At 46.0% G+C, this 14,447-nt stretch overlaps 1 protein-coding gene across 3 annotated transcripts in view; it reads right to left on the bottom strand.

Annotated features, from left to right (window-relative positions):
* C2cd2 (C2 calcium dependent domain containing 2) overlaps positions 1-14,011 on the bottom strand; it is a 74,981-nt gene extending 60,970 nt beyond the window's left edge. For all 3 annotated transcript variants that reach the window (XM_057765318.1, XM_057765319.1, XM_057765321.1), the window contains exons 1-2: positions 13,478-14,011; positions 3,307-3,405 (exon numbers count right to left, since the gene is read on the bottom strand). In XM_057765318.1, coding sequence (XP_057621301.1) covers positions 3,307-3,405; positions 13,478-13,738 — 360 coding nt within the window. In that variant the 5' untranslated portion in view covers positions 13,739-14,011. The remainder of the gene's footprint in view (positions 1-3,306; positions 3,406-13,477) is intronic.
* Between the last annotated feature and the right edge of the window lie 436 nt (positions 14,012-14,447).

Genomic DNA, 14,447 nt, shown 5'->3' with positions numbered 1-14,447 from the left:
TATCTCTATAGTATTTGTTCTTTTATAGCTCAAGTAATACTCTATGTCCATACTGATGTATTCACGCAGCTTGGACCATTTTTCCCTTTTGTCTATGGTGAATGACATGATTCTGAACAGGATGTACAAACACTATTCACCCAAAGGTTGAACATTCACCCTAGTGACTAATAGGTGCATTTCACCTACCCACTTCCCTAAGTTGCTTTTTCGGCAATGTGAAGACCTTAGAAGCTGGACTCCTTCCCTGCTCAGCTGTGAGGACAGCTCCTAGCACTACTCCACTGCCCCTCAGACTTGGCAGTTTCAGAAAAACAAAACAAAACAAAAACACAAGCTGCCCACCTCCCCAGAAGTACACTCCTTATTGGTCACGGACAGAGACAGTGCTGGCTGTTGGAACAGGCACTTCCCAAGGAAGTGTCAGGAAAGTTGGGCCCTCTGCTCCATAGGTCTCAGTTTCTACCCTGTGAAAGTGGCTACAGGGTCATCTACCTCTATCCTTACCAACTGCACAGACTGTCAGCTTCTATATTCCAATGTCTGCCACAGGTTTCAGTTCCTACTGCTACTGTAGTATCTTCCAGAGAGTTCTCTGAACTCATCAAGGGGGTAGCATGGACACTTGACTTCTGTATTAGCAAGGGTTGTAAGGATAAGAACTTCCTTGGGTTGACGGCATAACACCACAGTAATCAATGTGGGGAGCATCTGGCCAATTTTAAACAGAATATCTTGGACCCACCTAGTCAACCCCAACCTGACAACTTGAATGTGCACCTGTGAAGTTGGAAAAACAACCAGGCCCCTGGGGCATCTGTCACTCACGCCTGTGGGAAAAGAAAGCAAGCTATTTATCTAGCCAAGAAAGAGGAATAAATAAATCTGATTCTACAAGATCCTAACCCTAATGACAGTCAAGCAAGAAGGATATACAAGCCAGCTTGTTCAGAGCCTGACCCATGACAGCTAAGGAAACACAGCTGTAACCAATCAGATGAATTTCAAGTTCCATGAAGAGAAATATGGGTACTAAAGTATGCATAGTAAGTTTATAGAAGTTAATAAATACAAACAATCCTTGCTGTGAAGGTGACAAAGATATGTGGGGCTGAGGGATGGTAGCACTCTCTTCCAACCTGAGATTCCCTCCAAGCTGTCTGCTAAATGTGCCCTGTACATTAAACTTGAAAATAAAATGAGTATAGATCTGCAAATGCTGGTCTTTCACATGTGGGGGTGAGGAATACCCAGAAGACTGGGAAGGAAAAAACCAGCCTAAATTCAGGACGGTCACCACTGTGGGCGGGAAGCAAGGATAGAGGACAGGACTACTTTCTATGTCACAGCCTAAAAAATATGTTCTCGTCACAAAGACACTGCATACCAAAGTTTCTACAGCAGTATTCACTATAGCTAAGTCATAAAACCAACTTAGATGTCCAACATCAGAGGGATGCATAAAGAAAATGCCGTTTAGATACACATGGAATTACTTTCAGCCATAAAGAAAAATGAAGCCATATCAATTATGGGGAAATGGACACAAATAGACAGAATCTCATTAAGCCAGACTCAGAAGAATAAATATTTCTATTTCTCTAATTTGTGGTTCCTAGATTTTTATATAGACACACAGAATCACATGTGTATAATATGACATACAAGCATAAGCTAAACTGTTAGAACAGTTTAGGGGACCAAGGTAACAGCAGGGAGGAGATTCTTATTTTTAACAAGTTTTTCTTTTTTTGTTTTACTTTTGTTTTATTTGTGTGTGCACCTATCCTTGGGGCCATATAAGGGCGTCAGATCCCTGGAGCTATGGTTACAGGAAGTTGTGAGTTGCTCAGTTTGAGTGCTGGGGATCAAACTTTGGTCCTCTGCCAACAGCAAGCACTCTCAACTGCTGAGCCAGCTCTCTAGCCCAAATCCATATTCTTTTTATGTATACAGAAGTACACTTTGAAGAGTTGTAATGAATGGCACTGATAGGGTCCCTTTTCCTCTCATAAGAAGACTTTCCCATCTGATGGCCATGGGAACCACAGTGGCAAGGATGTCCCACTACCCATGTGGGGAAGGTTTCTGAGTTTGGAAGATAAGCTGACTATTAGGCAGATAAGTCATTTTTATCATGGGGCACATTTAGGGTCCAAGGATATAAAATGGATAGTATTAATGATAATAATCATTAGTAATAAAGCAGTAAATACAAGATAATACAGCAGGCTAAAGTTAATCTTTGATTTTTGATATTTCTTGGACTCAATATTGAGGTCTCCTTAGACTTTCTGGTCAGTCTCATGTGTGCATCTGGCTTATAAACTCTAAGCAATAGAACTAATCCTATTCCATACCTCACTGGCTCAAAAACTGCCTTTCATGGCTGACTACACACACACATACACAAGCACACACAGCACACGCACACACATGAACACAAACACACGCACGCATGCACAAACACACACACAAACACATGCACACACGCACGCACAAACACACACGTACGCATGCACAAACACACACACAAATAAATGCACACAGGCACGCACGCACAAATACACACACATGCACAAACTCACACACATGCATGTACACACGGGCACACACGCACGCACACAAGCCTTACTGAGAGGTCATAGAATTTGGCCTTTTAGAGTATACACTCAAATGCTTTTAACACATTTGTAGCTGGGCAGCAATCATCACCAACAAACCCTCTGTCTCTTGGGAACCACTCCAGTGCCCACCAGGTCATTCCACACACCAGGTCATGGCATCTCTTATCTGCTGTGGGCATTTCAGATAAATGGAATCACATAAGACGGGGATGCATGTGGCATGACGTTTGTTTTCTTTTGAGACAAGGTCTTGCGGAGCCCAGTTTGGCTTGGAACTTACTATGTAGGTGAAGATGACCTTGAACTTCTGATCTTCCTGCTCCTACTTTCTGAGTATTAGGATTACAGGTATGCACTACCATATCTAATTTATATGCTAGGGATCAAACGCAGGGCTTCATGTATGCTAGGCAATCATGTTCCCTATTGAACTCTATCTCCAGCCCCCAGTAACATGTTTTCAAGGCTCACTGACGGTGTGCACATGTGTTTGTGCTTCTGTCCATCTCACTGCTGAATGATATTCTCTTATGTGCAGACCATTATAGGCTGACCATTTCTCCCCAGAATAATGGTTCTGTATTTTCAGTAATTCTGAAGCAAAGCACCTGGCTCACCTCCAGCTTGGCATTCACTCAGCATGCAGGGAAAGATGACATAGTTCATACACCCAGCTCACCTTCTCCTGGTTTGACTTGACCACACTGGAGACTTCTCTAACTGTCAGCTGCAAGGACTGGGGTTGTGGGTTCTGCTGGAAAGAGAGATGCAGTGGGTCCTGGAAGAGAGAAGCTATGTGAGGACAAATGCATAAATGAACCCTGGGTTTTGTTTATTTTCAAATATACATTTGCTACAAAATTAAAAAAACAAAAACAACCTGTAACAGAACATGCTAGCAATGGTTAAGTATCAGTAGGCTTACACCCTTGAGAACCAGCCAATGTTGGACTTGCCCAGCACTTAGGCAAGCAGGACCCTGTGATGAGGGAAGGATGCAGAGGACAACTGACTCAAAGATAACACAATGAAGCATCATGCTGAGTCCCGAGACTCAGGATGGGAGAGAAGTGCAGCCCCAGGGCAGGCTGTGAGTCAGCTATGTCTCCTCCTTACTAAGGAAGTGCTCTTCTCTGGGTGGAGGGAATTACCGCTCTGCTTTGTGAAGTTGTAGAGGCACTGCTACTTGAGGTGCCATCTCCTTTCTCCTCTTCCACTGCTGGGCAGAAACCCAGGGCCTGGTATCTCTCTGGGATGTGAAATGGCACAGAATACTGCTGGCTGGAAAGGAGCCTGTCTGCGGACTGTGTCCTCAGTCTTTGCCGCACAGTCATACATTCTCCAGTGAAGGCTGTGTCTCTCTTATTTTTTATTTATTTCTTTTCAGGTATGTATATTTATTATGTGTATGTAAACATCTGTGTATGTGAATGCATGCACATTCCAGTCATAGTCCGAATTGTCAGTCCTCACCTTTGTCCATCCTTGTTTGAGACAGTCTATACGCACCAGGCTAGCTGCCAATGAACTTCCGGATATTCTCCTGCCTCTTATCTCACTCTAAGATTATAAAGACACATGCTACCACACACGATTTTTATACGGGTTTTGCGGACTCAAACTCAGATCCTCATGCTTGTACAGCAAGCAATTTATTCACTGAGCCAACTCTCCTTTTCTCTGGGGTGGAGCAATCTTCCAAGTTAAACATTTCCAAGTGAGGGCTGGGGATATAGCTCAGCTGGCAAAGTTCTTATCCAGCATACATGAAGCTTTAGATTCGACTGTCACGGGACTACATCTCTGAAATCCTAGCACAAAAGAGCTGGAGGCAGAAATACCCAAAGTTCAAGGACATTCTTAGCTATATATTCAGTTTAATGGCAGCCAGAGCTACATGAGACCCTATTTTGTTTTTTGTTTTGTTTTTCAAATCTCCAAAACACACAGCTCATCTTCTCCTGGTTTGAGTGTATGTATGTATGTATGTGTGTATGTGTTTGTGTGTGTCTATATATGTGTGTGTGTGTGTGTGTGTGTGTGTATAGTCAATGTGACTACAAGGCAGTAAAATCAATACTTTATAAAAGTAAATATGGGTTTGGACAGCAAGCCAAGGACTATCCTCTTTAAAATGAGATTTCTGGGAAGTCCCAGCTTACATACCAAGATGCCCTTAGACTGAAACCTTCTTTACCTTCTCCTGTTAGATAGTCTTTCCTGTTTAAAGTTCTGAGTGAGGGACAAGAAGCTGCTGTCCTATGTGTGTCCTATAAGTCAGGACTCCATGGCAGTGAGCTAGTTACCTATATGAGTATGAGGAAAGACAGGAGACAGAACTGACATGTAAGGGGACCAAAGGTGCTCAGGCAGGCCTGGTGCAGAAGAGCAGTGACATAACTCTCTCCCTATTTCTTAAGAATTCCCAGAGATCAGGGGCTGGAGAGATGGCTCAGTGGTTAAGAGCACTGACTGCTCTTCCAGAGGACCTGGGTTCAATTCCCAGCACCCACATGGCAGCTCACAACTGTCTAAAGATCCAGTTGCAGGGGATCTGACACCTTAACAACAATGCACATAAAATAAAAGGGGAAAAAAAAAGAATTCCCAGAGATCAAAATCAAGCATAAAATACATAGTTCATTTTTATTTAGGATTTAGAACCTTACCCTGTGTTAACAGCACCTACCTCACTCCTTAAACATCATGAAAAGTGGTAAAAATCTACACTGCAGGAGGGATGAAGTCACCATCTCCATCCAGGCTGTGCTGGCTGCATCTGGAGTTTGAACTGGCGTTGGTGGGAGCAGCTGGCTAAGGACCCTATGAACTTGCTGAAACCACTGCACTATGAGCTGATCTTGTGCACAGAGGCCAGTGCCAAGCAGGTGCCATTAGCAGGGTGCTGAGATGCTGAGGTAAGTCAGCAGAACAGAGCATCCCAGAGAAGCCGAGAAACACAGGGATGCCTTCCTTCCACCTGGACACAGACACTGCCCCAGAGCCACAGCAGAGCAGGTAGGGTGGATACTCCTTCTTGTGGTGCCTTTTGGGCAAAACCTTGAAAAGATCTTTAATGTCAAGGTATGGCCTTACAAAGGACATACATTGTAAGTTAAAACAAGGATGGGGAAGACTACCTTTCTACCTATAATCCACCTGCCTCCTGTGGACTCTGGAGCAGAGTGAACTCACAGCTTTCAACCAATTCCTGCACTGCTGATGTTCTGCCCAAGACTAGCAACACCAGACCACAGTCATCTGCCCCGAACAAAAAGACTCTGAACACACATGAGGAAAACCTCATGTAGAAACTACCAGAAAACACACATTCACACACATACCCTTACAAACACATATATTGAAACAACAAACAAAAAACCTGAGAAGTGAGGTGGGTGGCCCTGGACCCTGGCCCATGCTACAGTGCCTCGGTGATTAGAACTGTGGCTCTGGGCAATGAGGGGAAAATCCAGAACAGACTGATTGAAGTAGACGCTCAGTCACGCGGCCACAAGTGGAAAGCGCCACACCATAAAGTATTGTTTCAAGCACAGGACTGTTTAAATATGTGTCAAATTACCTTCAGTGTGGACACCATGCACACTCTTTAAAGTACATATGAAACAGAAGAGAAGCTCATATTTAGGCTCAGATCCCATCCCCAAGTTATCTAAGTATGCATATGAAAATATTTCAGAATCAGACATCAAGAAAACATCTGGTCCAAGAATTTCAAATAGGAATATTGCATGTGGCAACAGTAACATCCCAAGGCCCTGGGAAGAGGGGTGGTTAATTTTAAAATTTAGCACATTTGGAGAAGTCCTCCATGTGAGTTCCAGGGGTTGAACTCTGGGCATCATGCTTGGTGGTAAGCATCTTCACCCTTGAGTTTTCTCTCCAGTTTGATTTTTTTCCTTAGTATTTTATTTTCATATATAGTGTAGGAGAGGGTATGTGCATGCAGCAGAATGCATGTGGAGGTCTGAGGACAACCTGAAAGGGTTAATTCTCTTCCACAAAGTGGATTCCAGTGACTGAACTCAAGTCAGCAGACTTAGCTAAAAGCACATTTAAACCAAGATGTGGAAGAAACTAGATAGAAAAACAAACACTCACAAGGAAGCCTAACATGACACATGAACTACATAACCACTCAAAGTGAGTAGGAGGATGGATATTAAGAACATTCAGAAGACCATCCTGACTGTGCACAGAACCTGTAATCCAGCACAAGTGTTTCTACAGGGTTAGCAATGGGTGGGTTAGCAATATGATCACATAACTGACCAAGCGGAAAAAAAAAAAAAACTAAAAGTGAAGAAGGAACTATATCTCAGAGAGTAAAGCACTTGCTGTGCAAAATGAGTACCTGAATTGCATCCCTAGTGCCTAAGCAGTCAGGTGTATTAATGCTTGCTCGCAATCCCAATAGGAGAGGTTGGGCTAACAGATTCAGGAAGTTACTAAAGGCTGACAATGAGTTCTAGGCCAATGATAGATTCTGTCTCAAAAAACAAGGAGATGGCATCTGAAGAGTGACAGCTGAGATTCTCCATTGGCACTCACAAACATACACATGAGGGTGGGAGACCCATACATCCACACAACAAAAGAGAGGAGACTAAGATGAACCCTGCTGCTGAACTAAAAAACAGAGTACTGATATGCACTCGTGACTTAGAAGTCAAATACTGACAGACATGAAAAAACACACACTTTCATGCTCACTGCTCTGCTGAAGCTCTGTCCACTGGAAGGGTCTAAAATACTCAGAGCTGAGCAGTGGTATGCATACCCAAACTCTACATCCTCAACTCTAAATCCTTTTCCAATAAATGGAACTGAAATTTCCAGGGTCAGAGGAAGAGAAAATACAAGATGAGCAAAACACACACATACACACACACACACACACACACACGGCCTTGTGAAACCATAAAGCAAGAAAAGAAACACAAGTGTGGACTGATGAAGAACACAGCTGGCTAGAAAAAACACAGCAGCAATTTAGGCAGCAGAGTAATAGGAATGGTACAGGGTTAGGACCCATAGAACAATATAGAGAACAAACAAAACACAAGTTCACAGTGATGTATGCAACCAGTTAAATATACATAAAGGAGTGGTCATTGCCTCTCTCCGTAGAGGTTCAGTTAATAACATAAAGGAAGAAATAGCAAATCACTATTAAGGAAACACCATGGAGGCAATTGTTGCTGGTAAGCCACACTAAGGACACTAAATTGAGAGCAGAAACATCCATCTCCCAAGTCATGGTAACTACAACCACATGTGGAGACATAAGGCACAAAAGCATCTCACAGGACCCAGTGCAAGTTACACCAATACCATGAACTCTCAGTACTAAACAGTCATGGGGTACTGTTTCTGTATGTACAGCCTCAACACAACAGCAGGGAAAAGCAGACAGATACTCAGCAAAATAACAGTCAACAATACTCCATCTTATCAAGTTCATAAATAACAAGATAGAATGAGAAACCATTACAGACTGTGGGAGACTAAGAAGTACCAATTAAGGGTCATAGGAGACCTGCAAGGACCTTGAGCAATAAGATGATGCACAGAGGAAGCTGCTGAGATTAAGGAATACTATGTTTTCTTATTAAAGGGATTGTGATAATGTTAATGTCTTGTACGGTTACAATGTTAATTTCACTTTGTTTTTCGTTGTAGCTACAGTAGTTCCAGTTGGTAATGTAACTGTGCCCAGGTTAACACCTTGTTCTACACAAAGTTAATTTTATTGCATGTTTGGTTGTAGTTACACTGTTAACACCTTATTCTAACTAAATTTCTCCAGTTTTAAGTTATAACAACCCTGTGCCAACAGTCATTCTGCTCTAATCATTGACTGTTAGTTAAGGGAGGCTGGGTGAGAAACACATAGAAACTCAATTATTTTTCCAACTTTTCTACAAATCCAAAAGCAAGTCAAACAGCTCTCAAGTAAGAGCTTACAAAAGAGCAGCCCTGACCCTCAATATGCTAGGCATTGTTCATACAAGCTCACGAATCTCTATGCCACTCCCTTCTGCAGAAATAAAGAGAAACCAGACTTGCCCAAGATCACACAGCTAGTGAGTACAGAGTTGGGACTCAAACTCCAACAGTGTCTCACACCTATCTTCCATATGGTTGAGGAGCCCTCTTCCCTCCTCAGCCACCAGAAGGGGGTTGGGGTTAGCTTTGGCTGATTTTGGTTGGTGTGGATAAGACACCCACTCTTTCCTGAATTCCTGTCTTTTGGGAGCACAGCCGAGTATAAAGATCAGCTCCACTGGCACTTGTCCTGGGCTTCACTCTGGAGAACTGCACAGTCACAGGCTAGCTTCCTTTCCATTTCTGTTCTTCAGAATGCTACAACAGAGCACATTAAACAGCCTGTTGTTCTTCTTGGGGCCTTTTGGCTCCCAAGTCTGAGGTCTGCATCCAGACATCATGGTGCCATTACACCGTTCATGCACAGGGCTTGCTCCCAGACACTTCTGAGCTAGGCATGATGTCCACCTCTGTGTGGACAGACCCAAGCTCTGCCTAGGCTCACAATGTAGAGAGCAGTTGGAGGCACAAGTGACCAAGAGGGGAATAAGTACAGACTGCGGAGTGTGTGGGGTAGGGCAGCATCCTTACAGAAGAGGACTCAGGCACTTCTGCTATTTCAAGAAGGAGAAAAGAGATGCACACATAAGGAACTCTGGGATGCCCTGTGAGAAGGCCCTTGAACTGGGAAGAAGCCTTAGTGTCTGAGTTTAAAGAGAGTGTACACTGGGGTGTAGGGACAAGGCAGAGTTCACAGAGTTGCCCCAAGCCCATTTTTCTTCTCAGTGGAAAGAACAAGATGACCCAGGGCCCTTACTTGGAGTAACTGTCAGAGTCTCACTATCAGCCTTGCTTTGCACAGCTTCTGCCATTGGTTTTTGTAAGTACAACATGAAAGTCCTTAGGTGATGGGAAGACTGCAGTTACTGGCTATTATTTACATGCAAGTTACAGAATCTCAGAGAAGTCAGTGCTATTCAGAACACGTTCTAAGTTCACACTGACTACCCACCCTCTAAAGACTAAACTGACATCTTACTCACTTGTGTTAGAGCATTCCTTGGAAGAAATCATGGATTGAAGGATTACAGAAATGAACAGATCTGAGAATCTTTCTAATCTAGAGTCACTGCCAGTTGAGGGCAGGACGTAAACACCAGAGAAGCCCATAACACCAGCAGCAGAACATGGACTGAGACCAGCATGTGCTACACAGAGCATCAGGGTGGAAGGGAAGCACTGCAGCCACAGGTGAGGCCTCCTGTCACCAGCATGATGGCATCCCAAGCCAGGGCTGTGAAACAGCAACCGTGGGTAATCTTGGGTGGTGTAGGGGAATGGGTCATCACCGGTGTAACTGATTATTATCACAAGCCAAAGCGTTCATGTGACAGAAGGTCAGCCACAGCGTTACCCTGAGCAGCTACCTTCAGATAATACAAGACTTCCTGGGTCCTCTGGCTCCATCAGCCCCATCAATAGTGTGGGTTTTTGTAATATCAGACTTGGTGGAGAAGCAAGACTTAACATTAAAACCAGCAACTGGACGTGTTGCTGGGCACAGCAAAACTCTGGCTGACGGATGGCTTAGAGACAGGTGTGCACAGTGGCTTCTCACCCAAGGTGAGGAAAGTATTTCCTATTCTCTACTCTTCAGCTAACCCAAGTCCTTCTTGTGAATGTGGCACTGTGATACAGAAGCAGGCAAGGGTATTTCCAACGACTCCCATAATCCCTATACACTGGAAAACTGCTGACCAGCGTCTGGGACATGATAGCTTCCCCTCTTTCCCACCCAACTAATCACCCTATAAACTATATCTGGGTTGGAACTGGCCCAGCTACACTTATAAGAGCACAAAGAAGCCACCACGAGTCACGGCTTAGTCCTGGTATCACAGAAATTTAGCTCCATCACCCAGGCCCTCCTCACTGCACCTCATTCAGAAGAAACAATTGGGGCTCAGGGATGAGTTCATTTCCCACAAGCATGGCAGTAGGTGAGACAGGACCACGAAGAAGCCAGACCAAGGTCCAGGCTGACCTTGAGCTAGCCAGGCTTCAGCTCCTTACTTCTAGAGGGGGGTTGGGCAGAAAAGTTTAGAGTTCCTTTCCATTTTAAAACAATTATGATGAGGTTAGGACGATAACTCAGTAAGAAAATGCTTGCTGTGTAAGCATGTGGATCTGAGTTCGATTCCTAGAACCCAGGGAACCAGTTAGGTGTGGAGGACGAGGGTGGATGTGATCCCAGCACTGTAGAGTGGAGACAGGTGGATTCCTGGGGTTTGCTGGCCAGCCAGCCTAACTGAATCAGTGATCTCCAAGCCAATAAGAGACTCTGTCTCACAAAAACAAAGTGAATAGTGTCTTTGAAGTGGTCTTCTGGTCACCACAGGAACACATGCTTGTGCATGTGCAACTGCACACACAGGACACACACACAAATACAAATCTAGGGTAAAACCTAGACTGGGACAGGTTACTGTTCCTTCCCCCTTGGTAGAAGGTTTCCCTTGTCATAGGAGATGCTGGACATGATCAAATATTCCTAGTGCCTCTCCACCAATGACAGAGCAAGTATTGGTTGACTTCCAAATATGAATTGTCACTCTGGCTAGGGCAAAGGGATTTCAGGACAGAGTAGGGGTAGGGGACCTCTAAACTGTGGCTGTCTATGCCAAAAGCAGTCTGGGAATATCAGCCCTAATCAGGGATTAGTGGAATTCAAAGGCAGGGGAGAGCAGGGAGAAACTCCAGCAGGGTTGGCCGCTGGGGTCAGGCTCTTACTAGTATAAATGCCAGCATCTGTTCCCTGCGTAACATAACTGTAACAACAGCAAAAGCCCAAGATACTGGGGTGTGGTAGAGAGGTAAATGACTGAGTTCCTATCTGCCGCAAAACCTTCATTTGAATTCAATCAAGCAGCATTCCCTGGCAACTGCCAATCAGCTAGAACAAAGACTGTGCCAAGAGATACTCCAACACCAATTCCTGTGCAAAAGTGCACACAAAACCCCAGCAGGAGCCACCAGTTACTTTGAGCTTGAACCTAATACAGTACTGGTACTTTTAGGCAGGGGCTCTCCTAGGATAAATGGCTAAATTTGGAAGAGTAGAGAGGAGACAGGACCATGCGAACAAGCCAGTGTCTTTCCAGCCCCCCTCCCCATGGTCCTCCCCAACCACAAAGGCCAGGGTTGCAGGTGAGAGGCTTCACCTGCCATTAATTCCACGGGAATTCACTTGCCCAACCAAGCCCAGTGCTAAGGAGGGGCTTCCTCTCCTTTCTAGTCAATCCTCCAGGCACAAAGAACCCTGAGAACATGATCATATTTTACGAAGTCAAACAAGAAATGACAGGAAATAAAACATCCAAAATTCACAAAAGGGAGGGTCACTGACTCTGGGCCACTAGTGTCCACCTCCTACAGATCATTAACCAAAACACCCAATAGCACCCTACAGAGAAAGAGGCCAAGACCGGCATCAGCTCAGGCAACTCAGTGTTCTTGTTGAAGCCAGGTTTCTGACACCAAATCAAATGGGGGTCAGTGACAGCAGCTCCATGGTGGGATGGTGTTTACGCCTACATACGAGGTACACAGCTTGCATGCTGACCCTGGGTAAAGGTCCAGCTCCGATGACTGGGCACCTATTCTAGGTATCAAGAAGATGTCAACTAAGTTTGTAGCCTTTGTATCCAGAAATCTTTTTCCAAGAGTCCAGAGCAAAGTCTCTTGTACTGTTGAATTTATACTAATTTATACTTAAAACTTTTTTCCTTTTCTTCCTTCTTTCCTTCCTTTTTTTTGGGTTTTTTTGTTTTGTTTTGTTTTGTTTTTTGTTCCGTGGCCACATGCACCAAGGCCATGGCACAAAATCTTGGCTCAGGGCCCACTGTGAAATATTCTAAAAGTGAACAGGCTCAGCCACGACAGTGACTAAACACTGTAGTATTCACTGTGTCTAAGTATCCACTGGGCTGCACAGCAAGTGTGGGTGCCTGTGTACCTGAAGTCAAGGGACAGATGCAGTGCTGACAGGTGCCAGCTCTGTCCCACCAAACTCCTAATTTCCCTGTGGAATGCCTTCAAATTGTAGACGCCGGGAACTTGACACTAGCATCTCTTAAAAGTAAAAATAAGTCAGCAAGCAATTAATAACGAAAGAAACAACCACAAGAGTGTGAGGCACAGAGCTAGGTAATAAGCCCAAGGTGTAAGGTCAGCACATTTTGGGTCCACATCCTGGGTCTAACAACCAAAGACTGTTGTATGATGGTGAAGATGCCATGCTGATTTGGGAGTGGAATAAGCACTTACAGTCCCCAGGGCCACATATGTCAAGCAGTGAGATCTCAACAAATGGTCACTATTCTGCAATATGTTCAGAAATGCAAGCCCTTTTGAATTGAGAAGCTCTAGGCATAGTGCAACAAATTCAACATAGAAGCATATTTGGATCACAGTTATTCATTTATCAGGTTCAAAATCAATAAATGTCCACTCAGAATCCACCAGGGACCAACTGGGTGGGCTCAGGTCCTCTGGGCAATTCTCCCACAAACTGCCCACACTAGGCAGCCACTGATGTTCAGTGTATCAAACAGTCACGTTGTTGATTCCCCTTTGCTGGTGTTGCACTCTCCCTGGTCCTAACTTCAGGGATGGAATGCCTTTCCTTGGGTGCCGGTCAGGAGCTGTGCCGGCCTCCAATCGATTGGGCTCTTTCTGATGCCCCCCTCAAACTTAAACACCACGCCCTCCTAGGAACTCACCCCTCTTCTTTGGGCCTCGTAGTTCAGGGCGGTCACCCAGGCCATTTGCCACTGGCTCTCCCAGCTATCCAGTGTCAGTATCCAGGACAGGAGCGTGTCTGACTCCCGGCGCCGTCGCTCGTCCGGCTCCGCCCGCCGCCGGGGCGGGGGTCGCGCCCTGGTCAGCGTCCATTGCGCCAAGTACAGGCCCACCGTGCCCAGGGCCGCGACGAAGAGGGACACCAGGATGAGCCACTGTACCTCGCCGAGCCACGAGCCCATGCTGACGGCGCATACCCGGCGCGCGCGCCCCGACTTCCCCGAGCAGCCGTGGCCCCGGGGCGCGGAGCGAACGGGTGGCGACTCAGGACATCCGCCGGGGCGCAGGGGCGTGGGGTCCGGGGGCTGAGAGGCAGAGACCGCGAGGAGGGCGGCGGGAACCGGTCTGGGTGCCGAATAGAGCACTGCGCACCTGGAACTGGAATGCAGGACAGAGGCGGCCTCTCCCCAAGCGCGGCAGGGAAGTGCGGGGCCAGGCGCTTCCTCTTTGCTCCCAGCCCGGGGCTCCCAGCCGGCCGCTTGCAGTAGCCGCTGGAGGTCGGGCCTGGGGGCGGGCAGAAGCAGAGTCTCCCTTCACAGCTCCGCCCCTTAAAGGTCCCGGGCGCCTGCACAGGCTAAGCGCTCAGGGCCTCTCCCACCACAACCCTGAGTGGTAGCAAGATGGTGATCTCCTGGGGAGCCGCGTTTGGCGCCTTCAACCGTAAGGGCTACTGCCAGGCGCCCTGGCTGGAGTCTGTGCGCGCGTGCGCGTTGGTAAGCGATGCCCCAATGAAGTGAGAATTCCAACAATTTCTCGACCACCGGGACTGGGTTTTTGTAAGGCCAGCCAGCAAAGGCAGCACGTAGCTGTCACCCTAAACTAGGCTTATGGGCTGCCATATGGGGTCAACGCCTGTGCTAATTCTAGATCCTGGAATGTGCTTGTCAAACC

The sequence above is a fragment of the Chionomys nivalis genome, chromosome 3, assembly GCF_950005125.1.
Source record: "Chionomys nivalis chromosome 3, mChiNiv1.1, whole genome shotgun sequence".
Lineage (NCBI taxonomy): Eukaryota > Metazoa > Chordata > Mammalia > Rodentia > Cricetidae > Chionomys > Chionomys nivalis.
The sequence above is the reverse complement of the archived record's forward strand: the minus strand, read 5'-3'. Positions and strand labels throughout refer to the sequence as shown.